The sequence below is a fragment of the Parasteatoda tepidariorum genome, chromosome 5 (genome assembly GCF_043381705.1).
Source record: "Parasteatoda tepidariorum isolate YZ-2023 chromosome 5, CAS_Ptep_4.0, whole genome shotgun sequence".
Classification (NCBI taxonomy): Eukaryota; Metazoa; Arthropoda; class Arachnida; order Araneae; family Theridiidae; genus Parasteatoda; species Parasteatoda tepidariorum.
The window spans coordinates 30165071-30191481 of record NC_092208.1 but is presented as its reverse complement, the minus strand read 5'-3'; the positions used below and the strand labels follow the sequence as shown (position 1 = coordinate 30191481).

The 26411-nt window shown below is 31.1% G+C and overlaps 1 protein-coding gene across 1 annotated transcript in view; it reads right to left on the bottom strand.

The window, feature by feature from the left end:
- The window catches only part of LOC107456233 (amyloid-beta-like protein), a 143604-nt gene that overhangs the window by 11345 nt on the left and 105848 nt on the right, over positions 1 to 26411 (bottom strand). The window contains exons 3-7 of the mRNA XM_016074055.3: positions 5758 to 5884; positions 3880 to 4095; positions 1997 to 2325; positions 738 to 833; positions 486 to 644 (exon numbers count right to left, since the gene is read on the bottom strand). Of these exons, the coding sequence (XP_015929541.1) occupies positions 486 to 644; positions 738 to 833; positions 1997 to 2325; positions 3880 to 4095; positions 5758 to 5884 (927 nt within the window). The remainder of the gene's footprint in view (positions 1 to 485; positions 645 to 737; positions 834 to 1996; positions 2326 to 3879; positions 4096 to 5757; positions 5885 to 26411) is intronic.

The window sequence follows — 26411 nt, the reverse complement described above, 5'->3', positions numbered from 1 at the left end:
ATAAAAAAAGTGAAATTTTTAGAAAATCTGAATTTTTGATAAAAAAGCTGAAATTCAAGAGATAAAAGTGAAAAAAGCGGAAATCAGCTAAAAAGCGGAAAAATCTCATCCCTGTTTTTCAATAAGTTGACAAGCCTCTTTTAAGGCGAATGAAACCATAAAAAAAACAATAGTCTGTATATATTTGCCTGAAAAAATCTGGCAACCCTAATTCTGCCATGCAGCAGAAAAATGAAAGTAAATGGAAAAAAAAATTTTTTAAATTTAGATTTTTGTATATATTTGGCATCTTTGTACAATAAGCTACATAGCGTAAAAAAAAATTCATAAATAAATTTTGTTTTATGAGTTTTCTGAAATTCTATTTCAGCATTTGTAGCATATAGAAAGAAAATAGTTCTTAAGCTCCTTTTCACAAAATCTATTGTGAAGCATTAACATTTCAAATGCACGACATAATATATATTAAACAAATTGTAACACACCTTTGGATTTGCCTGATCCAATGCAGCAGTATAGCAATCCATAGCAGCTTTCTTCCTCATATTGATGATTGACATGATGCGTTGTTGGTGCATTGCTGACATTTGTCTCTTAGCAGCAGATCCCTCCTCCTCCAAAGCTTCTACAGTCTTTTGGAATCTCTAAATTGACAGAGGGGGAAAAACAGTGGAATATTAATACAGAGTAAGTAAAGAATGAAGTTTAAATTTATCAGTATGATGTGTTATACTAACAGCACTCATTTTTTTCCTGAAATCTTCTGCAGCTTTGGGATCCTTAACTTTCATTTCTTGGTAACGTTCTTCCAACTCACTCCATTCTTTCATGACCTACAAATCATAAAGAAATATTTTAATTAAATTGTACGGTTATTTTAGTTTACACAAGAAGAATGATAATGAGTTGTCAATTCACAACTCCATCACTCAAATGTTTTTATCAAAGAAAACAAAATACAATGCTTTCAAAGGACCACACACATTTTATAGATGGGAATAGAGTTCAAGTTGATTTGATACTGATACATTTGATTCATTCTAGTTGAAATTCCCCTGATCAAATGTTTTCATATACCTAATGTTTGAAAAATGAATAGATTTTGAGATATGGAGTTTATCTGAATGAGTACATAAGGCAGGAATTTCAAGTAATCTCTTTGAATGGTTAATTAGAAATTACTCTTAAAACCTATGTGACATGAAAGTTTAAAACTCTTATAATCAGTTCATTTCTTGCCAAGAGCACTTTTGATCAGAAGGATTTCAATCAAATCAAACCAAAATTTCAACCAAATAATCTGGGACCCAATTATAAACATAAAATGTGTGGGGACCTTTAAAATCATTATTAAAATAGAGTATATGCTTAAACTTTTTGTCAAAACAAAAAATAGGATGAAATTTAAAATGCTCTTCAGGAATTTAAAAGCTTCATCTTAATAATACTATCAAATAATATTGTGCTCATATATCAAATAATATTTTAAAACAATATATTAATAAGGAGTTTTNATGTTCCACAGAGTAACACAACAGTGGTAAAAAGAAAGTGCTTAAAACTAAATGTCAATAGTTATGCTTAGTTAAAGCTTATTGTCTGGCATATTGGCGAATCATTAAGCAATATTAGAAAGCAGAAATTCTAGTAGTTGAAAGGTGCCCCATGTTGAAATGTACCCCCCTCTCCCCTACTTGGCAGAAAAAATAAAATCGAAATTAATTTGTAAATAGCCAGAATCTACATGAAAAAAAAGCTCTTAATAACGTCTTCAATGAATGATAAGCAAAAAATATCTACAGAATTTTTTTCAAATGTTTCAAGTATTACGCGATATTAAAATAACTTCTAAAAAATAAAAATTTTCAGATATTTTTCCATATAACCTATCTATTATCAAATATTAAAAATCTCATTCAAAATTTTTTATTAAATAATTTCTTTTGACAAAACACAAACAGTATTAATACTGAAGTAAACTAGAAAAATAACTTACTTTTGTAACTCTTTCTCTATGACTTTCTTCTAAGGATTTTTGGGCTTCTTTGAAAAATTCATGTTCATGTTTCTTGTCAAAATGACTATAATAGTAATCAACAGGCCTCTCTGTTGTAGTAGTGGTTGTAGTTGTTGTAGTAGTGGTGGTGGTTGAAGTAGTAGTGGATGCTCGAGACATGTCTTCATCATCATCATTGTTATCATCATCATAATCTTCATCATCATAATAGTCATCGTCATAATCTTCATCCTCATTTGAGCCATCTTCTGAATCAACCCCACTATCTCCTTTGCGACCGTCGTCATTTACTATGCCAGTATCTTTGTCTGTAATAAAATTAACATTTAAATTCTTTTTTTTTTACATGTTATCAAAAATTAAAGCACATAAAATTGAGACTTTAATAATAATTAAGTGTTCATAGCTTTACTAAATGAGAGTTCAGTCTTTCAAACTTATAGCACTGGGAATATGTCGCGAATTCAAAATAATTGGATAGTTAAAACTATGTTCGAAACAATTTTGTAGTCTGAATAAAGTAAACTTAGTGGTGCGACAGCCGATAGAGGGCCAAGGCCTACTGTGCCCATCTTAGTTTTCTTGACCTTAAACTCTGGGGTACAGGAGCAGATGTTCCGGTCAGGTGGTCAGCCGATCGCAGAATCCCCAGTGTTTAGTTCCCAAGCATGCTTGGTACTCATTTATCAACCCACTGAAGGGATGAAAGACTGAGTCAACCATGTCCGGCCGGAGAATCGAACCCAGGTGGCATGGGAGTGTGAAGCGCTACCACACAGCCACCGGGCGTCTTGTAGTCTAAATAATGTGCTTTATAATTTTAAAACCTAAAAGATGCAAACATTAAACTATTAAAAAATTTTCTACTATGATAAAATATGAGAGAGAGCATTATTGTCAAATTATATCAGTTTTGTCACAAGATAATGAAAAGAACAATATTCCACATGTTATTTTAGAATGATGAAGGCGATAATGTTTCCACTTTAGATGCTATGATCTTAGACAAATTCCTAAATTGTGATAATAAGCTATCACTTTTTTTACTACAACATTATTCATACAGAAGCAGATTAAAATCACACATGACATAATAGCTTATGAATTGCACGGAATCAGTGCAGCATATTTGCTAATTGGAGGAAAATCAAAATACAGGAGCTTCATAATTAAGCATAACCAAGTAATTAGAAAATAATGTACTACATTTTTAAAGTGTTTGAAATTTTTCTAAATTGATAATAAAAATGAAATCATTTTTGTATAAAAAATGAAAGAAAACTTGGTAAATTTAATAAACAAATAGGTTTGCTGAAATTTATAACAATAGAATGTTTCCTCAACAATCCTCCACAAGACAATATTACATGACGATTTTCAATGCAGTTTTTGAACATTCCTCTCAGCTTCTTGGATTTGTAAATAATTCATCCACCATAATACTTATTCCTTTCAGCTTAAATATAAAAATATCCTGATATATTTACCCAATTTACAAAAAAGTGTGAAATAAGTGAGTGTGTTAGAAACAGAAGTCTGCAAGCAGTTTCAGGCTTTAGAGGGTCCAGAATAAAACAGGCAAAATTAACACATATTTTGTTAAATACAATAGCAATGGAAAGGAGTACAACTTGACGCCTACAACCACGTGGTAAGTCTGTCAGGGTTGGTTTCACATAAAAATCCCACAAACAATATAATAAATTTTTATTAATTCCCCTGCTCTAAAGTTATTTCAAATTTGCCAAAAAATAAATTATAAAAAAAAACTTATATTTTTCAACAAAAAAACTTAAACACAATAAAATGAAAACTTCAACAGGGAATATATACAATAATATATACATATATTTTTCAATTACCATTTTTAGGACAGCAAACAAATTCAACACCAGAAAATAGATCTACACCACAAGGCAGAAGCATTGCAAAGCTTCTCAGCTGCATAGTTCTATCAAGGCAACTGTGGGCTGCAGTATTGTTCCACTCATCAAATGTCTGGCAAATGCTTTGATTATGAATATGATCGAAGAGACAATGTTCTGGAACAAGCAGGGCATCGCTCTGGAATTGTCCTTCTGTAGATAAATTAAGTACATGCATTATTGTGGGGGCAAATGAACTTGACATCAAGGATATATGGTATATTAAGGGATACATAATAATCAGCAAACAGCTTACAAGAATCACATAAAGCATGCAATTTCTTTCATTAAAGTATTTTTTTCCAGTTCACATTGTTTCTACGTTGTAAGAATTGTCTTTCATATAAATTTCTTTTATGTTATTTCACTGCAGCCTCATGAATTCAGTAATTTCAGTAATTATATAAGTGAATTCATTCATTATTTAATACAGCCTCCCTAAATTTAGTCAAATTTTTTAATAAATTGGCTTTTGATATGAGCAAAGTTATTAAAAAATATACCAATATCTTAAGCACAGCACTTGATATGATTCAAATTTTTTTTTATAATTTTTAAAAGTGTTTTAAGATGAAGATAGTTTTTTTTTTGTCTTCTAAAAACTGCAAAGTGACCACATTTCTTGGCAGGTCAGACAAATCTGTACCACCAGGGTCAATTTAATCAAAAAAGAATGGCAACAATAATAAAGAGAAAGTTTGCACCAACACTAATTGCCAAAGAGTTTGTCAGTAAACAAATTGCATGCTACAGTCTACGGTGTCTTCATATAACATCAATATCCATTCAAGTTCATGTTATATAAGTGCAATAAATTAATGTTTTCTCTTATGNTCATCCCTGCTTATGGTAACATTGTGGAATCAATAACTAAAACAAAATAAAAATAATTCAGATTGGGTAAAAGTGAGTTTTTAGTCAATACAAATGAAAGAGTTGAGATTTAATTCTCATTAAACTAAAACTTTCAATATGCATTTTATTTTATAACTGCCGTTTAACAGCTGACCTAATTCAGTGTTTTGTTTCAGTAAATATTAATGTTCCAATTTTGAACCAAATCAAGAAGACATGGAAACTCCTATATTGAGCATCTGGACAAACTAGCCTTTTGATGGAACTAACCAGCATTTGCATTGCATGGGGAGGAAAACAACGAAAATACCCCCCCCCCGGTTAACCTGATTGCAAGGGGATTCTAAGCCATGATTCATCTACCACTGAAGGTATAACTTTTAGGTATAATCTTTACACAAAAAGTAAACAGTGATTCATTATTAACAGTATTTATTGTAAGTCATTATTAACTATAAATTATTACACTAAGATTCTGCTTGCAAAGTTTAACTTGTAATACAAGATACACTATTAATTTAAGAACTATGTTTAACCCCTTAACTTGTGCGCTCGAGTTAATTCGAGGGTGCTAAACAGGCCAAACTGTGCACACTCGTGGTAATTCGAGCTCCGTTGTATTTTATGCTGCCATAATTTTTCACCCTCGAATATAATCGAGAATTGAAAATAACAATGTGAAAACTAAGAAAAAAAAATCGTTTTATTAATATTTATCATTTACATAGGATTGTAAGCTATAACACTTATTTATTCAAGAATAAAATATAGCCTTTTTCCATGGAACAAAAGCGCAGTTTATCAAAATTGTCCACCAAAAGAAAAGACAATGTTCTAAAGTGTGTTTTTTTACATTAAAAAAAGGAATATTTTTTTTGGCAGGTTTTTTTCAAGAAAAAAAAATTACGCATTAAGGGGTTAAGAGAGTCATAAAAATGAGAGTCAAATAAATCTACTTACGAAGACATCTGTATGGTTTAACCCAATGACTAGCTTTACACTTCTTTTGACCAGGCTTGCACCAATTATCGATTTTGAAATAGCGGCTGGATTCTACAATATTTGTGATGTCCTTAGACGGATATACCTAACAATACATAAAATGAACTCTTATAACAGCAATTCAGTTTAAATACAATTCACAAATTATTCAATTTAAAATATAATACAACGAGAATTAAATAAACAAGTTGATAAAAAATTATATGGCAAGTTAGCACATGATTTCTGCAATTCGTGTAAAAAAAAAAAAAAAGCCGTGGTAAGGCAAAACTTATATTTATATAAATTTTTTGTTGTAATTAATGTCACACTTTTTATGAAGTAACAAAAAAAAAGAAGGAACAAATATGACTGTTTTAACACGTTCACGCCGGGGTGACCCACCGGTGGGTCACGCTAGATTGTCTCATCTTGGCAGCGCACCGGAGTAAAAACTGGAAACAATAAATTTCATTTTTTAGTTTTTTTCCGGGAATAATAAAAATCCATAACTACCAATTGTTTTTAATGGATGCAATGTTTATATTGAATTGCTTCATCGCCGTGATAAATTTCCTTACTGTGAATTGTTATTGTTGAGAATAGATGTAACTCCTACCGAAGATTATCTAATATTGAAATAGTTCTTCTACCAGTATTTTCTCTTTTCCCGGCGTGAACGTGCTAAGGGAAGCAAAAAAAAAAATTATAATAATAATAATAATAGTAAACAAATTTTGCACCAATTGAAGTTGGCAGTGACACATTTTTTTAAAGCAATGCGATGATTTTAAACTATATAATAATCATGCCGTGAAGAGATATCTGGACTTTAGAACAAATAGGCTAAACTTGACCTAACAGCCATGATTAACAGCTGTAAACACACAGCAGTTATAGCATATTATTCGCAAAAAAACATATTTTTATACTACGAAGGACCCTTCGAAAAACAGTCTTAAGTAAGAATATAATAAATTATGGTGCGCTAGACTATATTTTGAGACTCATATAGGTTTGGAAGGATATAAAAGTTACTTTCATCAAAATTCTACAGACAAAAGAAATTACAATATATGCAATATAGTTATGACAATAGATTGCTGATACGCTCACTCAGTTTCCAATATTAGAATCAGCAGAAAGGAAAATTTAAATCAGGGAAATTGTATCCAAAACATCAATACACAATCCCTAAGATTATAATACATCTTAAGATGGCGAAGTTGAGAAATATTAAGATTAGCTTTTCAATGTTCAATCAAGAGAGAAAGTATAATTAGGTATATAAACTGACTTTCTCCTAGATCGAAAAGTTATGAAATCTAGACTAGAAAATCTCGATGATCTGATGAAAGAGGTATGCATAGTGAGCTGAAAGCAAAGTCGGGACTATTTCCAATGTAATAAATATTGAGGCGGAAGATATCCTCGGGCATTAAAGTTCTGGAAAGCAAATGGGGGAAGTTTTGTCAGGAGGATAATAATGATGGCAAAATTCTTCTTTACCCTCGGAAAACGGTTTTCCTGGGGCTAAAGAATGCACAAAGTCATATTTCATATAATTATTTGGATATAGTGACTGATAATAAATTCGGAGAATGATGGCTTCATTTATTTTTAGAAAAGGATTTGAGTTACTAGATAATTGTCTTTTTTTTTTGTACAATGACTGCCTCACTTATTGCAATCATTATGAAGCAGGAAAAAAAAATATTTGGGATAAATATAATTAAATAGGATGAGAATGTGTGAGTTGATAAATTTTCTTTATGCTTATTTTAGCTTAATTGGGGTACGGACAATAAAAGTTATTCGCTTGCTAATAAACATTCCAAAATCCATAAGTTAATAACGAACACAACTATTAACGAAAATGACTGAAAATGCAATACATTAAAGAAAGCACCAAGTCATATATCACCAAATAATTTGGTTAATAATGAATTCCAAAAAAGGGCTTCATTTATTAAAAGCAATGATTTGTATATCCTATTTTTCTGTATAATGACTAATCATTCGTTATTTCCATTAAGAGATAAATGTAACTGAATTGGATAAAAATTATTCTTTTATTTTGCAACGTAAGATTTTGACACTAAAAATTAGTTAAGTAATAATTATAACTAGTCGAAAATGCATAACGAATCAATGATTCGAAAATATTCAAAGTTAGTATACAAAATTAATTTATTTAAATATTTCATAAGATATAAAGGTATATTGCCCGGAATTTCTAAATAATATTCCTAAAAATTTTCCTCTCCGCCTACACTAGCAATGGTTTCAAATGCAAAACTAGAAAACGCAAATTTATACTTTTAATTATTTATAGAGTTAGCTCCTAAGTAAGTGCATAGTTGATTGTCAGGGTGGATGGTTTGAGCAAGTGCCTAGGGACACAATCCACTCTCTCGATTTTTAAGAATAACATAAGTTTAATGAATTCTAAATTATTACAGGGATGAGATTAGCCAAAAGGCAAAACAGCTGAATTTCCACGATAGTAAATTTTACGCAAGTGCAACCCTTTAATAATAAATTCCAGACAGTTTAAGGTAATAAATAATGTGTTGACATACAATTGTGTACTAATCTATTATTATATAAATGATTACATTGATACTTAACATTTAGTGAAAATAAAAATTACCAATTGAAAAAATAAAGCTGGAAATTATATTTTTCCTCAGTTTACATAAGAGACAATTATTACTTGAAAAACTACCTGGTTTAGCAAATTAAAACTACTGAGAATATACATTAATATTTCATTTCTTTTAATAAATACTGTTATGTGATTTATAGCAAATATATCAGTAATATTACTTTTTAAATTATATTGGAAAAAAAAACTTTAACAATGGACCGAATCATTATGTTCATATTATAGTCTAATCTAACTAGAGCCCTCTGAAACATATCAATAACAGTGAAGTAGAAATATATAGTAACTCCTTAACATACAAAAATTGCTATTTTAGTTTGAAAAATTACATGACAATCAGCAACTGTTTAGATAATTGTTTTTTATTTGATAAGAATTTTGCATTTTATAGCATAAATAACAGCAATTATAAATAAAATTTTGATGATGAGTTAATTAACTCTTTTTCCAAAAAAAAAAAATTTAAATTAAATCCCTTTTTAAGTGATTGCTTTTGTTTGCTATATCTTTTATGTTTGCTATATTTAGTCGTTAGTCCATCTTCAAACATCTTGTGACAAATCCTATTTTTTCTTCTTTGCAAGCACAGAATGTAAGTTTTGAATATATTCCCTTCCAGTTTCTCTGATGTTGTAACACTTACATATACTAATAATCGTCGTTAGAAAAACAGTCACCTTTATAGTAACTAAATTTTAAAAAAATTTACTTGTTACAAGATTCGCGATAGTTGATCTTAAAATTGTGTGAATATGAATAACAATTATGGATTTTGAAATCACATGAATATGAAACTAGATATACGATTTTGAACATGAGAAAATACAAACTGGGATATATAATTTTCAAAACGCGTAAATACAAATCACGATTCATAATTTTTAGATCACTTAAATACGAATCAGGATGCTTAATTCTTAGATTGCATAAATAAGAATTATGATGCATAATTTTTAGAATGCGTGAATGCGAATCCCAATGCCTTATTTTAAAATCATGTATAAATACGAAAATCAATGTTTGATATTATAAATCGCATGAGCAAATCAAGATATTGAATTTTAAACTTGCGTGAATACGAATCGCTACATAGGTTTTTAAAAAGGCGTAAATACGAATCGCAATGTACAATATTCAAATGGCGTGAATAAGAATCTCAACACGCAAATATGAAAAGCTATGCTTGATATTAAAATCGTGTGAATAAGAATCGAGATATTAGCAGATTCCAGGCTTGGGACCTCTAAAAGGCTTGTCAGAAGCAGCGTCGTTTGAAAATCGGATCTATCTGGAGCGCGGGTAAAAAATTCGGAAAATCTTATCTGCTGCGTGTAAAAGGGGAGAAAATAGCTAAAATAGGCAAAAATGAGAAAGGATTGGTAGCTATGTAGTTTGAATTTTCTGTTTCTCTTTGAAAATCGGTGAATTTTCTGAAAAAGCGAAATACTTATAAAAAAAAAGTGAAATTTTTAGAAAATCTGAATTTTTGATAAAAAAGCTGAAATTTAAGAGATAAAAGGGAAAAAAGCGGAAATCCGCTAAAAAGCGGAAAAATCTCATCCCTGTTATTACGATCGAGGTTGGAAATACATATTAACTTACTGTTACATTGAAGACATCAATTCAGATTTCAACTGCCAGTTGCCCCCAAAATATATAGAAAAAATCTTAATCATTTTTCCCCAGCTAAATTTTAACTACAGCGATGGCACCACCCTTTAGTTCAGAAAATCTTTTTCCTAACGTTTATTTCCAAGCAAGTTTTAAATGAGTTCTGGAAAAAATTTGTCTTATTCACAATTTTTTTTATTTATTTGTTGTTAATAATATGGATCAATCTTTCATCATTAACCAGCTTTGAAAATATCATAAATATAGTTGGTAATTTTCATAATTCTTTCATTAAAAATATTAAATAAAATCTCACCCCCCCCCTCCTTTACATCAACTTGTCGGTTCCATATATATAATTCCTATATAAAATTTTCTAGATTAGAAAAATATGTACTAAATTTTGGGACCCTTCTCCTCGAAATTACAAGAAAATATTACCTAAGCAAGACATTGTGCCCCATAAATAAGGCCCAAACGCATTCAATAACTCAAGTTTGCAGTCACTCCGCAGCTCGAATTTCACTGAATGAGCTCTGCAGTCCAAGAAAGGTGATTCCAGTAGGGGAATTCTCATTTGAGTAAATGGGCAAGTTGTTAGCTCTCTAGACAGGGTTGCAATAAGTTGCAAAATGGACTGTTATTGTTAATTAGCAGCAAACATTCTGGTAAATTGCTAAGCGTGTCTTTCCATGACAACCATTATGGAAGATCTCACAGACCAGCGCAATCTCAGTCTCATAATCGCTTAGAGTTACATGAATCAAAGGAGGATATTAATGTTAGCTAACCAAATAAGGTCACCTTTTATATGAATGCTTGTGCAAAATGTTACCTGCCTCATTCATTTCCCACCTTTCGCAAGAGTGTTAATATTTGCATAACAGAGAGGTGAAAAGATAGATAAAATATAGTTATTGTATGTATGGTTCTCAGAAATTGCGTTGGATTCCAGATCAAATAAGAACAAGAGAACAGGGTGATCCATAATGACCACCCTCAATATACAATCACATTTTTGTAAAAATAAAAAAATAAAAATTAAAAAAAAAACATGCAAAAAAATAATATTTATAAATTGTAAATTTATGTTTAAGTGAGAGGGGGGGGAATGTTATTAAACAGTTACTAATCGATATTGAGTCGATCAAGAGTAGAGGAGAGATTGAAGCAATCAAAACCAGTTGGTTTGATAAGTAGGGTTGATATGCGTTCAATTTCGTTAACAATTTCCTTTTTTTTTCTTCTTCATGTAGGAATGAATTAGCTCTTCTAGACCCATCTTTGCTTTAATTCGCTTCAATACTATATAATATTAAAGCCAGAGCTACGTATTAGTTTGGGACCCCTCATTTGCACAATTTTTAATTCATTTTTACACATACAAAACTAAAACAGTCGTTGCAGAAGAAATAATATACAGTTCTACTATGCATATATCCGTCGTTGAACAGTCGACCCAATTTTTGGGTTTACGACTACCAATGTTCAACTCCGTAGCCTTGTAATTTTGAACCAATCCAGAAGACAAGGAAACTCCTGGATCAGTACCCTCAGAGGTATTGATTTGTTATGGGATCATGGAGGACTTTGCGACTTGACAGATTTAACGTGTATCACCCACCATTTACTACACGGGGAGTCTTCGGCCGGCGGGGATTGTACCCACGAACTCTTGGACATGGGCCCAGTGCCCTACCAACCAGGATGTCCCGGCCAGTTCTACTATGTAACAAAAACAAGCTAACAGTAAGCTAAACTACATAATTATAGATATATTAAACCGGATAATCAAAAAAGAATGTTTTGAAATTGCTAGAAAAATATAGATCCTTTTTTTTTAAAAAAAATAAAAAAATACATGATGTTCAGTAATGATCGTCCTTAATAAATATTTTTAGAGTCCTCGTCAAAAAGAAAATAAAAGACCATACACATTAATTTTTAAGGGCGGTGTAAAAAAAAAAAAAAAAAAAAAAATCGAAATCTAGTGTGGAAGGTGGGACTGAAAACAAAACAGATAACTAGAGGAGACAAAAAAATTATTAGAAATATTTCCCAATTCAACCAGACAATTAAATTGCTTTTGGCTTCCATCCCACCTTCTTAAATTTTTTCTTCGCTGAAGAAATAACGAGGCACCTATTATGCACACTTTTTTACTTCAATTCTGACAATGATTCTAAAACATATATAGTAAGAGCGAACATTAAGGAAAACCTTACAAGCAGAAAGCATTGGCGATACGAAATAGATCTATTTAAAAATTGCCGAGGAACTTATTTAATACTACAATATGAATTTCGTGAATCGATGAACAATTTTCCTAAATCACGAAATTCTTCCTTTCAATTGTTTAAAATTCGAAGAATAGAAACATTCTTTGGAGAAGAATTCACAACCACCAATAAGTAGCCGAGACAGAGTTTCCAGAAACTACTAATCAGCTAACTTCGCCTTTCGAATTCCGACATTATTCTGCAAATGAGATGGGCAAAGATTTTAATTTAGCTGGTGGCAGCAGTGGGTAGCCTGAATGATTCGTTACAAATTCCGTCACTAATTAATTGGTAGGAGAAAGAAGTGGAGTCGAGAGACCAGGAATCGATTAAGCCTCGAAATTAGCAGACTAGCAACAGCTGTTCCCCGCATGTTGTTGTCATTGTTTTCAAAGATTATGAAACAAAAGTATTAAAGAGGAGATGATGCAAGAAAAATGCTAGAACACGATATCCTCAGATTATTGGATCTTGTTTGGCTTGTAAGTTGATCAATTATTAAAAGATTTACAATGGAGATGGTCAATAGTTAAGTATGCATACAACTTAAGTTTCTTTTACTTTTTTAAACAAATCTTTTGAGTAATATATATCTTATTTTAAAATAATTTTTAAATGTTTAATTGATTATTTTTTTGGGTTTCTAAAAATCCCTAAACATTTGCCTAAGCGCCTAAGTTTAGTACAAATTTAAAGTTAATTAGCTACTAAGTTATTTAGTAAAAATAAGCGCCTAAGTTTAGTAGTTCATTAACTACAAATTCTCAACAGCTAATTTTATTCTTAAAAAAAAAAACGTATGTAATAAAAGCTCTTGCGCAGAAAAAATTTTTTTTCCTGCAAATTAAGATTTGGAACCAATTCACATTGAGAAAGCGTTAGAATATAATAATGAAAATAGAATATTAATTTTTGAAAGAAAAGTACAACGAAAATTTTATAGCCCTGTGAGGCAAAACATATGGAGAATCCCGTACAACCATAAAGAGCACGAAATGCTTTAAAAGTCTAATATCGTTAAAATAGTCTAAAGAATCTCGCATTGGGCCACATTCATAGTTATCAATGCTCTATGGAAAGAAAAAAAAATTAACTATTTTAAATGGAACAGAAAGCATAAAAAAGGCCACCCACGAGATGGTCATAGACAGAGCTGAGAAGGACTTAAAACTCAACTTTTTGTGTAACACCAAATCAGCTGATTAAAGCTTGGAGAGACTACTCTAGACTACAAAAGGCTGTAGCGCAGTAGAGGAAGAAAGAAACAGGCACAATATCGAGAAGAAAAAACTGATGAAACTTTTTTAAAACACAATATGCAGGCTGAGAATAAAATAGAAAAGAACGCAATCTAATAGGAACTGAAAAAAAGGTAGGGAGATAGGCTGAAATAACACAAATAAGAAGCAATGCAGAGGAAGGGATATAAATACCAACTTCAGCTGCATTTCCACTCACTAAGTGCGATATTAAAAACGATGCAACACATCAATTTCATCAGATCTCAGTTCCTTTATTAAATTGTAATATAAAGAGCCACTAATGGCCTGAATATCATTAAGTTACACATGATGAAACGAACGAATAAAGAGACATAAATCTCACGCAGAGAAAACAGATGTTTCAAAGAGATGGAACTTAACTTATTTTTACGATGATTTCAGAATTTTACTGCAAATCACAGCCGGAGTCACATCTTGAGACTGTGGGAGTTCTGCAGGTCATTAGGCAAAGGGAAATGGGAGTGAGAGGCTTCGATTTCCAGATTTAATAATCTCGGGAGAAATGCCTTTTTGGATTTGAGAAATGATCGCGTAATTTAAATAGGCAGGGTGGGGAAGGAAAATGCGCTTTCATCAAAGAAAACTTATTGAAAAGGATTTACTTAAGAGGTTAAAAATATAACAACTTAAGAGAGAGAAAAAAATTTTCGACGAAAAATTTAAAAAGGTAATATTTGACACTTGCTTTTTTGATGCATTTATAATAAAATAATGTGCTTATTTTCTTAACAGATAAATTGCAAATAATTTTTTTTTTCAATTAACAGGGGATAGAACGCTCGCCTCTTACTGAGATGTTTCCGGTTCGAATACTAGCTTTGGCTGGTCGAGACGCACCGACTACAGTACTGACGTAAAATATCCTCAGTGGTAGACGGATCACGGGTTGGAGTCCCCTTGTTGTCAGGCTAGCCGTTTTCCACTCCATGTAACGCAAATGCAGGTTAATTACATCAAGAAGTCCTCCACGAAGACTAGTTTCTCCCAATGCTTGATCCAGGAGGTCCCTTGTCTTCTGGATTGGGTTCAACATTACAGGGCTATGGAGTTTAACTATGAAATTTGTAAACTCAGAATTAGAGGTCAGTTCAAGGTCAGTAATAAAACAAAATTATTCAGATAGTGATCAGCTTTCTAACGGCAATAATGAAGGTAAGGATGTATCCCTTCCTATTGTAGCGTTTTGTTTCTGTTAACAGATATAGTTAAAAACAAGAAAAACTAGCAAAACTCTTTTTCTCACTATACCAATGCAAATGGTTCGTCAGTTTTTCAAGGTTCGACCATAAATCTGGATCACTCAATCACATCAGGGGCAACGACTCGATTGGTCTATACCATGTGTGAATCTTTGCAATGATGCGTATATTTCACAGAATTTCTTATGTCAATCGGGCACAAAAAACAGTGTTCGCCATGCACAACATGCATGCGACGATAAATTTCGCTAACTCAAGCATTGTCAGCCACCAAGAAATGAACGTGACCTCTCTGCTCTTTTTTTGTTTTTCGCCATTTCCAATGCTTGAACGAACCTACTTTAAAATGCACTCACCTCCAGAGCAGTAAAGAAATAGCTTTGTAGACCTACGAGTTGTTAATATGAGTTTTACCTTCTTCTAAAATACAGGTGGCAGTATAAAAACTTAACAGCAGTGTTGCTACCTTTAGCGAGGAAACGATTTCATTGCCTCTATCTGTTTTGAGCATCTACTAGCAATTTACCAAATTTTTTAGTTTCGGTAACAAGGAAAAGCCGACAAGATATTAGCTCTGAGAATATAGAAAAAATTACTTTTCACCATTTCTATAACTAAAGTATTTGATAAAGAAAAAGCTCTACATCAGAAATTGAAGTTGTTACTGATATTTTCACTAATTATTAATAATTATTGTTTTAGCCCAGTATCGAAGAGCAATCATGCAGTTACTTTAAAACACGTTAAAAGAGTTTACAATTTACACGATATTTTCAGAAGTTATTAGATTAGACCTAGAAGTTAAAAACCTGCTTTTTTTATGTTCCTAACTTCAAAAGGAAATGAAAGATTATATTAATTTTTCGAGAATAGAAAAATAAATCTATTCATCTCAATTTTAAAATTATGAGCTAAGGTAAAGTAAAAATAAAATTACAAACTAGGGAATACAGTTCAACACATCATTGAAGTAAGTTTGAAGGCAGAGTTTGGGGCAAACTTCTTAACGTTTATAAATAATGAACAAGAAAATATGGGAAAAGGAAACAACGTCCGAAAGGTCCTTCTGACTGGAAATAAAACAGAACCCTTCAAGGAAAACGCCACATCCGATACCTGAGCTGTCACTTCCGTTTAAGGATGTAAGCCATAAGTCCAGGGTATTCGCTTTCAGGTCGGAAAGTCAATTATTTTGGACAGGCGAAGGGTATAAATTAGACTAGATCGATACATTCATCCAGCAGCACAGGCGAGATAGACTAATAATCGCTAATGAGGATATCTATCTTCAAGCTTTATCCAATACTCCATCATGTTAGATAGTGAAGAAAAGTCTAGTGTTGAATTTACATGATTAAGAGGAAAGGGAATTTATGACTAGACCGATAAATTATTAACCAGTTATTTGGTTTGCATTACTCATCATAAAATATTGGATAAATATGACTTTTTAATTTTTCTGAATATTCAGTTTAGAAAATGTGGATTCCAAAATGCAAAACCCTATTTTTTTCTTCTTCTTTATACTATATTAATGAAATTTTATTCTTGCTATTAAATAATAATATAAATCATAAAAATGGTTAAAAAATAATTCTCAAAGAGTCGAAATGAGTCAGTTATTTTAATAATTTAATATTTAGTTAGTCATTGGCAATGTATGAAATACGGCAATCTACAAAATGCCTAAAACTGGTAGGCATAGCATGGAATGATTAAACATTTCACACATTGCCTAAGCTTTGTATACAATACCAAAAAGCAGTTAGGTCAAATAGTAGTGTGTGAAAAATGATTAACGATAAAGAATTTTGTGAAGGGTGAGTTTTCGGTCCCTCTTTAATCAGCAGTGACTCGGTTTAATTTCCGATAACGTTTATGTTCCCCCCTGGTTTATGTAATAATTTGCGACCCTCAAATACATTTTGACTTAAATATTTTTTGAATTGGCTTTTTTGGCTTTAATATTTTGGCTAAAATACTTTTGGCTTTATTTTTTGCGAGGATTCAGAAAATGCATATTAACAGTGGTGATCACGAAACACTGTGCCAACTTTATAAATTTGAAGCATAACAAAGAATGTTGATAATGTGATTGAATAGAAGTATAGAAAGTTCTAAACTTCAGAATCAGAGTAAATTACGATTTCCAAATTTATGTGATGTTTAGATAAATAAGTATTACCATAAACAAAGAATTAATATTTAGATAGTCAAGCACTGAAACCTACTCTTTCCACGGTAACAAAACAATGAGGCACTTGTTAAAGGCTGATCAAAAGAGAAGTCGACTAATTACCACTATTCACAGTGCATAACGACACAATTTCAGTAAACAGATACAATGAAATGATAAAATGAGGAGTAAATGAATGCAAATTAATAAATTCGAATGAAATAGACACGGATAGGATTTCCTAGTTTAATCCATGATGTTTGATCCTTGAACCAGATCCTTTATACAGACTGCCGATTAAAAGAATAAAATTAGTTTTACTCAATAGCGAAATATGGCACCGTTACACAATTTTTAAATAATTGCATTGAGTATTTTCGACATATGTGTTTTAAAACGTCGTATTCATAATTATAAATATGTAGTCGTCTCTCCCTCTAATCATAGTGAACAAGCTTTTTACATTGGGGATTTGTTGTATTCATGGAAAATCCAAACTTTAGCACAGACACAGAAAGAATCGTAAAAATATAGTTTCATAATTTTGAAAAATTTTTTTTAAATTTATTTTAACTTACAGGTACAAAATAATTTACTTTTAACGTTTTAATTCATAAAACAAAAGGACTAGATTTTATATTATTAGTAATAGCGGAGCTCGGTTGCTCGCATTTTGCTCCCTTTTGCGTTTTCTGTATAAATCTCAATGCTGATAAGTTTGTATTGTTTTACTTACATTTTGAACTTATCTAATTCTAAAACTAATCTAAAATTCTTAAGTTCTTAAGTTAAGATGCAATATTCTCAGATATTAGTTTTAAATCTACAAGATCGTATTCTCACATGCAGCAACTCAGATGCGGATCGTGATCGTAGTTTCAGTAGTCCCAGATATTAAGTTTTAAATCTACACGAAACATATGTTTGCACATTTAACTAAAATTCATTTAGTATTTAAACTTAAAATGACAGAATCAGAATGGTATTTATTTGCAATTGAAAAACATTGCAGCTTTGTGAAACACAATTTTTTTTATTTTTTGTGATTTTTCACAAAATCAAAAACAGAACCATAGAGTTTCAAAAACTGACAAAAACAGAAATCTGGCAAGTTTATATACGGCAGAAAGAAATTTACTGCTAATTTTAGATAAACAAAATTACCGTCGATTTCACACAAAAAGGAACTTATGTAATATGTCTGAATTGATCCCTGAAATAGCTACTCATTAAATCAGAGCAGCTTATTTGTTTTTTATTATGCAAAATACATAATATAAATCCAAATAATTTACGCTGCTTTCGTTTTCAAATATATTTTGTGTTGATTAATCTAAATCGTGGATGAAAGTGCTTTTATACAACACCCGGAATCGAAATTAATTAATTTACTGTCGTAATTTGAGTAATTTTGTGATGAAATTAGGATAAATAACTGATTAAAGATATATTTTCAAACTTTCATTCAATTTTTAATTATTTTGATTTAATACAAAAGTGCTCATCGTCGTTCCGTTACAATCTTTTATTAAATTTTAAATGAATTACATTTTGATTTACTAAAAGTTTATATCAAAATAAAATTCAGAAGGTTTAAATTAAAGTATGTGTGTATTTAGTGCTTCGAAATATATCACATTTTAATAACCATTGCATATTAGATTTTTTATTAAATAACTACCGTTGAACAGCCGATCCAATTTTGGGTTTACGACTACTAATATTCAACTACGTTGCCTTGTAATTTTGAATCCAATCCAGAAGACAAGGGAACTCCTGGATCAAGTACTGGGAAAAAATTGCCTTTTGGGAGAATTTTTCGGCCTCCCACGGTTAACCTGACGGCAAGGGGGCCCTAACCCATGATCCGTCTAGCAATGAGAATATTCTACGTAACCACTGTGTCTGTGCAAGTCGGGTCGGGAATTCGTATCGACCAGCTATTGCTGGGATTCGGACCCGGTTCACTACCAGAGTACGTAGCCAAATTATTCAACAAAAATAAGCACCTTTTACGCACTTTTCAAGCACTCAAAAATATTTTTAAGCACTTTAAAAAAATATAATTAGGCAAGGTTGGAAAGTTTTTGACAATTGATGGTTTTATCTTGTTTTAACCGTCATGTCAAAAAAAAAATTTTTGGTACTGCTTTTGACAGTTGTCAAAAAACATTAAATTTTGAATCATGTGAAACGAATGGTGCTTTTATAGGCTAGGTACGGACAATAGGTTGAATTTATTGTGAAAACGTTGAATAGAACAATGTGAACTGTCTTTTTGCATAATACGAAGCGAAAATCAACATGGTAAAGGAAAAACCTCATCTTGTAAAAGGGAAAATTAAGCACTTTTTAAAAACATCCAATGAAAAAAGTACTTTTAAGTGCTTTTAAAAATCGAAAATAAGCACCTTCAAGCACTTTTTAAAAACGCTCCGCACCCTGACTTCAGTGGAAGGTGCTCTATCACTAGAGCCACCAAGATTCAGATTTTGCTTAGTAAGTTTTTTTTATTATAGATATTAAAATGAAATCAGTGGCAATACTTCTCATTCGTCTTTACGTTGTTAAATTGTAACCCATGCCGATATTAAACTAAACAACCATACTCCATAAACGAAAGGAAACAAGGGAAAAAGTAAATTAAAAAATCCAATATTAGAAAACAAACATTTTGTGTGTATGGTAATAGTTATTTATTCATTTTTTTTGTTTTTTTGTTAACAATTCATATATTATAATTTACATTTTGCTCTCAAACAGGAGAAACTAACCATATATTTAATGGAATGGGTCGATGATCGAAAAAGAAACCAGCACAAATACTTTTGAAAGAAACGCGAAAGTCCAGAAAAATATTACTTTACACGCCTCAAGTAAATATTAGGCATTGCAAAAGTTAGTGAGGAAAAAAAAATATTAAACTCCAAAGAGATGTGAAGACGGGTTTATATCTTTCCAAAGAGACGTATTAGACCCCTTGGTACACAAAAGGAGATTTTCAGCGAGATCTTTTGAAATGTTGATGTTTTTCCAATGTTATGCAAACGAAAGGTACCCTTCAAAAGGAAAGATACCAGTACTTTCAAAAGATCCAACTTTTTATGAGTAGTAGTTTGATAAGGATAAGTATAAAATATCATAAGAAGGCTAAACAAACATTTTATGTTCACAAAACTCCAGGGGAAAGAAAGAATGCAGTTAAAAACATTGGATTTGTAATTCACACACACATTCTGTCTGATTTTTAAACTCGAGCCAACATTTTCAGAGATGATACCATTATATTGAAGATTTGAATGTTTCTTTTTCCAAAAATTAATGCTAGAATAAGACTTCCACGACTCAACTATTGCTTTTAATCAACACGAATTTTATGAAACAAGTTCAGAGATTCATGAGATAAGTGCAGTACATATAATACATTCATCCATTTTTCATTATGAAAATTAGTTGAATGCAAAATGTAAGTAATAGTTAATCTAAGTAAAATTTGCAACGTATTCCGGAAAAGAATGTTTACAAATTCTACGGTAAACTTTTTAAGCAAAATAGCATGGTCCTTACAATTTATTTAGTAATTCCCCATTAAGAGTAGATAATTTGACCCGTTGCCTTTTTATTACTTTGAAGTTGCCTTTTATTACTTTATGTATCTTTTCTAAAGATACACAACGATTTTTTAGTTGCTAATTCTAACTGTTTAGCTATAGAGCTAGATGAGAATCTGGTGACCGACCATTAAATGACAAAAAGTCTAAAACAAGGGATATTTCGAAACAAATTCTTTACAAGTCCCAAGCAAGCATGTTACATTTCCTAAGATTGGGGAATATATTTTTTCCTGGTTTAATTTAAAAAAATTTCAAGGATTGTAAAAGCAGTCTGCTGGACTCTACTACCATATAAAGTAGTAGCACCACCCGGCTGCTTTACCACTGAATGATTCATGAGCAGGAAGACGCAATAGTAGATTAACTCATGAGCAGATCTCAAGAAAGATGAGGAGATATCCATTGTTCCTGGTCCATGAACGAAGATGTAAAGTATTTAGTAGTAATAAGAGTGCGTACTGAAATAATTAATTGAATAAAAAAAATTTGCACTTACAACGCCAATTAAATAAAAGGCAATAATTGAGCAGCTAAAAATTAATCTGCTAGGTACTTCATAATCATACCATACACACTCCATCCAATACTTTTCCAAAACGGCAGACTTTCACCTAATATTTTCTGCGACAAATAGAAAATTGCTTGTTCATATACCATTGATATATTGCTTAGGTAAGAAAGTGAAACAAACCATAAATTTTTATACTACACGATGTTAAATTTGATATAATTTAAGGCCCATTAAAAATTCGATCGCTTTTCGGAGAAAATACAAGCAAGCCTTTATTTCTAACAACAATTATTTTACCCACGTAAACCTAAAAGACAACGCTTTACTGTCCAACAAGAATAAACCAGTAGATTTCAGGAAGGTAAGGCACGCGCCTTGACCAGCTTCGACTTTCAAAGAGGGTCAATTTTTTTAAAAACATAATCACACCCTTTAAAACATATTTTTAACAACGTTTTCTTTTCTTTTTTTTCATACGTCAACTTAAGACAATTCTTTACAGTCGGACAACAACTAAACAAAATGATGCAACTCATCAAACTGCTGAAAGCTATTGAAGGCAATTTATAATCATGAACATTAAAATAAGTCTCCCCTCGTACTTCATGCAACAAATAGAAAGAAAAAAAATTACTTGCTCATAAAACCACTGATAATAATCAGGTGCGAAAACAATACAAGCCATAAATGGAACACCAAAACTTTTATACAACCAGGTGCTAAATTTGAGTTAATCTGAAATCGATTCAAAATTCGATCGTTTTAAAGGGCAATTTTAAGCAAGCCCTTTAAAATATATTTTTAATCGTGATTCTTTTCCGCACGTCAACAGTAACGACAACGCTTTACTGTCCGACATGAATCAGCCATTAGATTTCAAGAAGGAAGGTAAGGCACGCGCCTTGACCCACTTCCGACTTTTCAAGGCAGAGCCTCCTCATCTCGCGACACTAACGATACTGCATTACACGATCTATTTTAGGAGATCCTTCAGAAATCTTGAGGCTTCTTCAAAGGCAGAATGAAAGCAGCATTAATGCTTTATCGAACGGGTGCCAGCTCATAAGACAGTATTATGAATAAATCGATGTTGCCCTTTACGAGGCATTGCCGCTGTAAGTATCTGTTTTGAATAATTTAACTGGCAGAGAAATATAGGTTTTCATTTCTCGAACAACGCGTTCGATTGACTTCAAGAAGTTAACGATGAAAATTTAAGAAGGAAAATAAAGAATTTATTTTAGTGTTTCGCATTTCAGAACTAGTTTTATGGCGCTTATGTCAGATAAGGATTTTGATTGAACGAGAATGATTAATCGCCAAATTAATGTCTCTTTTAATGGATTTAAAAAGGAAAAAAAAAATTTTATTTATATAACATTTTTCTTTTTTTAAAACGAAAATAAATAAATAAATAAATAAATAATTTGTTAACAAATGCTTCACAGAGCTCGTATTTGTTTCATATCTTTTTGTGAATTCATTGCATTTTAATTTTTGTTCCATGATATTTAGAAAAACTAAATGAAGACCAACCTTTAATCCTGAAGACACTCAAAAAATGCTTGAAAGCATTAAGTACATAAAACATATTATAATCGTGACATTATTGAAATCGTTTCGAATAAAGTAAGTAATTGCTGTCATATCTTAATTATTATTAATTTTTTTTTTGAGAGAGAGATAACAAACATTAAATGTGAACATTGCAGTACATTGTGTTGTTGCTATTTAGTTCCAATATCTACAATAAGCCAAAATCAAAAACTAAGTAATTTTTAAAAACTTATTCCAAATGCGTCTAAAAATTTTGTTACAACTTTATATTGTAGTTCAAAATAAGGAAATTAAAAGTCTAAGTTAAGAATTTTAGAAGGTTTACCCATAACTATTGTTCCTTACAAACAAAATGTCCATTTTTTTAAAAAAGAAAAGAAACAGTTAAAGCAACTATAAAATGGCTGTCCGCAAGTTCTACAACAAGTCGAAAATTGTGCTCACAGTACTAAAAATAGCACACACCAAAAAAAGGGAAAACTCAATACAGTAGAAGAGGAGAATAAACAAAATACAAAATTCTAAAAGGATCTAGCTCATCTCATTTCCGGAAAATACGATTCAAAAATTTACCTACTCCTTTTACTACCACAAGCATGGTGAAGTAAAATCCCATTCAAATAAACCTATCTTAAGAAGAATTTTTTTTTTTTTTTATATATAGAACTGAATAAAATCCTGCAGGTGGCAAGTTCAAAGCCATGCTGAAACCTTTGCCAGTTAGATCTTACTCAACTGAATGAAATACAGGATGATGCAGTGTTGTGGGGAAGGTGGTGAAGCTCTCCAATGGGGAAACAATCACGTACCTGCCCAAGAACTCACACCCTCACATTTTGTTCTTTTTCCTGAAGCACACGCATCAGACATTCAAGGCATTGATCAACCCAGAGGAGTTCTCTTCCTCCCTTCTTTTCTCAAGAGTTTTTACTCAGTTCGAAGAATAGAAACTTTTTTTTTTCTTTCTCTCTTCCTTTCCTCGACAAAGTTTGCCACTTTTTTCCCCATTGGAAAACGTCCCTGAATAGTAATTGAAAGGAGAAAAGAATAGATCGCACTCGTATGAAAATGTTTTTAGCATTTAAATGTGGTCTAAATATCTGGAGAATTTCCACTTTCTTTTTTTCTTCCTGCTTACAATTAAGTTTGAAAAGGCTTTACTGGATTATCATTAAAAAGAATCAAATAAAAGGATTCTAGAGGGATTGTTGTGTTTTGGGCCATTATTTACTTTCTAAAATGTCGAACATTCTAAAAAAAAATCAATTAACCAAATATTTTTCTTTTAATTCAACGTCCACGGCATAAACGGCAGTTTTAAATTCGATGCAATACTTTAAATAAATCTTTCAATATCATCAAGCATTAGAAAAATGAAAAAGAAAGACAAATTAATATTCTACGCATTTAAAAAAAAGTATAAACTCAAATGAATTATTCAAAAAAAAAAAAAAAANAAAAAAAAAAAAAAAAAAAAAAAAAAAAAAAAAAAAAAAAAAAAAAAAAACAAATAAATTTAAAAATGACACCTAATTACACGATATTATCAAAAGTTGAATGTTAAACATTAACCATAAGTTCATCAACATTAATTCTTTTCAATATGCAATTACTTGGATGTCATATAGTTAGTCATCGAACGACATTTAAAAATAATCTTACTCATATCACTAACAGACATTTTGCTATATATATATATTAAGAATTGTACAAAAAGAATCCAAGTTAGCCATTAAAAGTTGTAATTCATAGAGAGATTGATGTCAAGTGTTAAACTTTATAATAATTTTTTAATTTGTTAATTATGCCATTTCTTGCTTAGTTAAAATTGAATATGGAATATTTGTCACTTATACTATGATTTGTATAGAACTTCGGTTAAATTTGAGAAAATTAATAGTTACTTCATTCTGGCAAACTGATTGCCAGTTTAATTATTATTTCATTTGAAAAACAAGATATTCGTAAGGATTAATACTGGTAATATTATTGCGAAGAGAATATAAGAAGCATTTTTCAACTGCTCTAAAGAGCAGTTGAAAAACGCTTTTTCAAAAATTGAAGAAGAAAAAAAATATAACTCCAACACCAAAATATTTCGAAGCAACAAAGTTTTTCATATGTTTCAACACAGCAACATTAAGCTATTAAACAAGATTGGAATAAACAAAATCAACGAACATACTGTACTGTTTAACCATATTTAATTCTATTGCTAGCACTTCATAGTTTATTTCATCATTTTCTTTTATTACATGCATAAGACGAATTAAGCTACCTTATTTTAGAGTGTTAAATATGTATCTTGTTGAGAAAGAAAACAATTAAAAAATTTATTCTTCTAAGTTAATAAGATGTTACAAAATTGAAGTGATCGTAATAAAATAAACGCATACAACGGAAACTCAAATTAATCCGTTACAAATTTCGGCACCAATATCTAACAATAACTCTCTCTCATCATATTATTACAGCTAAGAAAACTGAGCTCATCCTCAACACATAAAACAATAAATGCAATAAGATGTTGATGAAAGCGACAAAAATAAAACAAAATTGAGAAATGAAATACTTGACGGCCTGCACTTTTATCTTTCTTTGATTGCTAACAGCCAACTCAATTTATTTTTGTGTGATGATATCATGTAAAAGGTATCTATTTTCCAAGAAAATAAATTTCTTCCCCTTATTTCTTGCCCATCATCTCACAGGGAGGGGATAATATAAGTAAAAATATAAGCAAATAAACAAAAAAGTAAATAATAAAAGAATATGAGATATGATAAATGAAAACGAAATAATTTTTTTTAGAAAAAAACACTTATAAAAAAATTTTACTCTTTTAAATCAATAAGCTGACACAAAATCGAGGTAATCGCAACACTACAAACGCATGTTTAAAAGACAGAAACTCAAATTAATCAATCACAAATTTCGGCACCAATATCTAACAATAACTCTTCCCATCATATTATTGCAGCTAACAAAACTGAGCTCATTCTCAACACACAAACCAATAAAGAAGGCAATAAGATGTTGATGAAAACTAGTAAGCGTAGGCGTCAAAAATAAAACAAGGTTGAGAAATGAAATACTTGACGGCCTGCATTTTTATCCTTCTCTGAATTCTACCACCCAACTCAATTTATTTTTGTGTGATGATATCAGGTAAAAGATCTATTTTCCAAGAGAATAAATTTCTTCCCTTTATTGCTTTTCCATCATCTCGCAGGGAGGAGGAAAAAAATTTCGGTTTTTCTTTTGCAAAAACCGGATTTCTTTCTTTTCCCTTCAACACAAACAGATGTTTTCCAGCTGCATGGACCACTTTGCTCGTAACTTGACAGCTGAGAATACAGCTGCCACATGCTTCAAGATAAAAAAAAATAATAAAATCCTTTATTTGCAAACAGTTAGTTTGTTCATATTTTTTAACTTATGTCCCTCGGGGAGAGATGTAGTTTTTCCTGCGAATTTGCATATTCCGGACATAAAAATTTTAAACATAGCGTAACTGATGTTCAGTTTGCGTATATGAAGTTATGCGTGCTTCGTGAAGTGGATTATATCTCTGCATGTTGCTACAGATGGCACAAGTGAAAGTCTGGGATTTTTGGGGTCGGAAAATATCCTCAAATTTCGGAAAACTATTCTGCAAATACATTCGATATACAAAGTTCAATATAACTTTATTTGCATTGAAACATTCATAACCGTTCTACCACAGGTTATGAA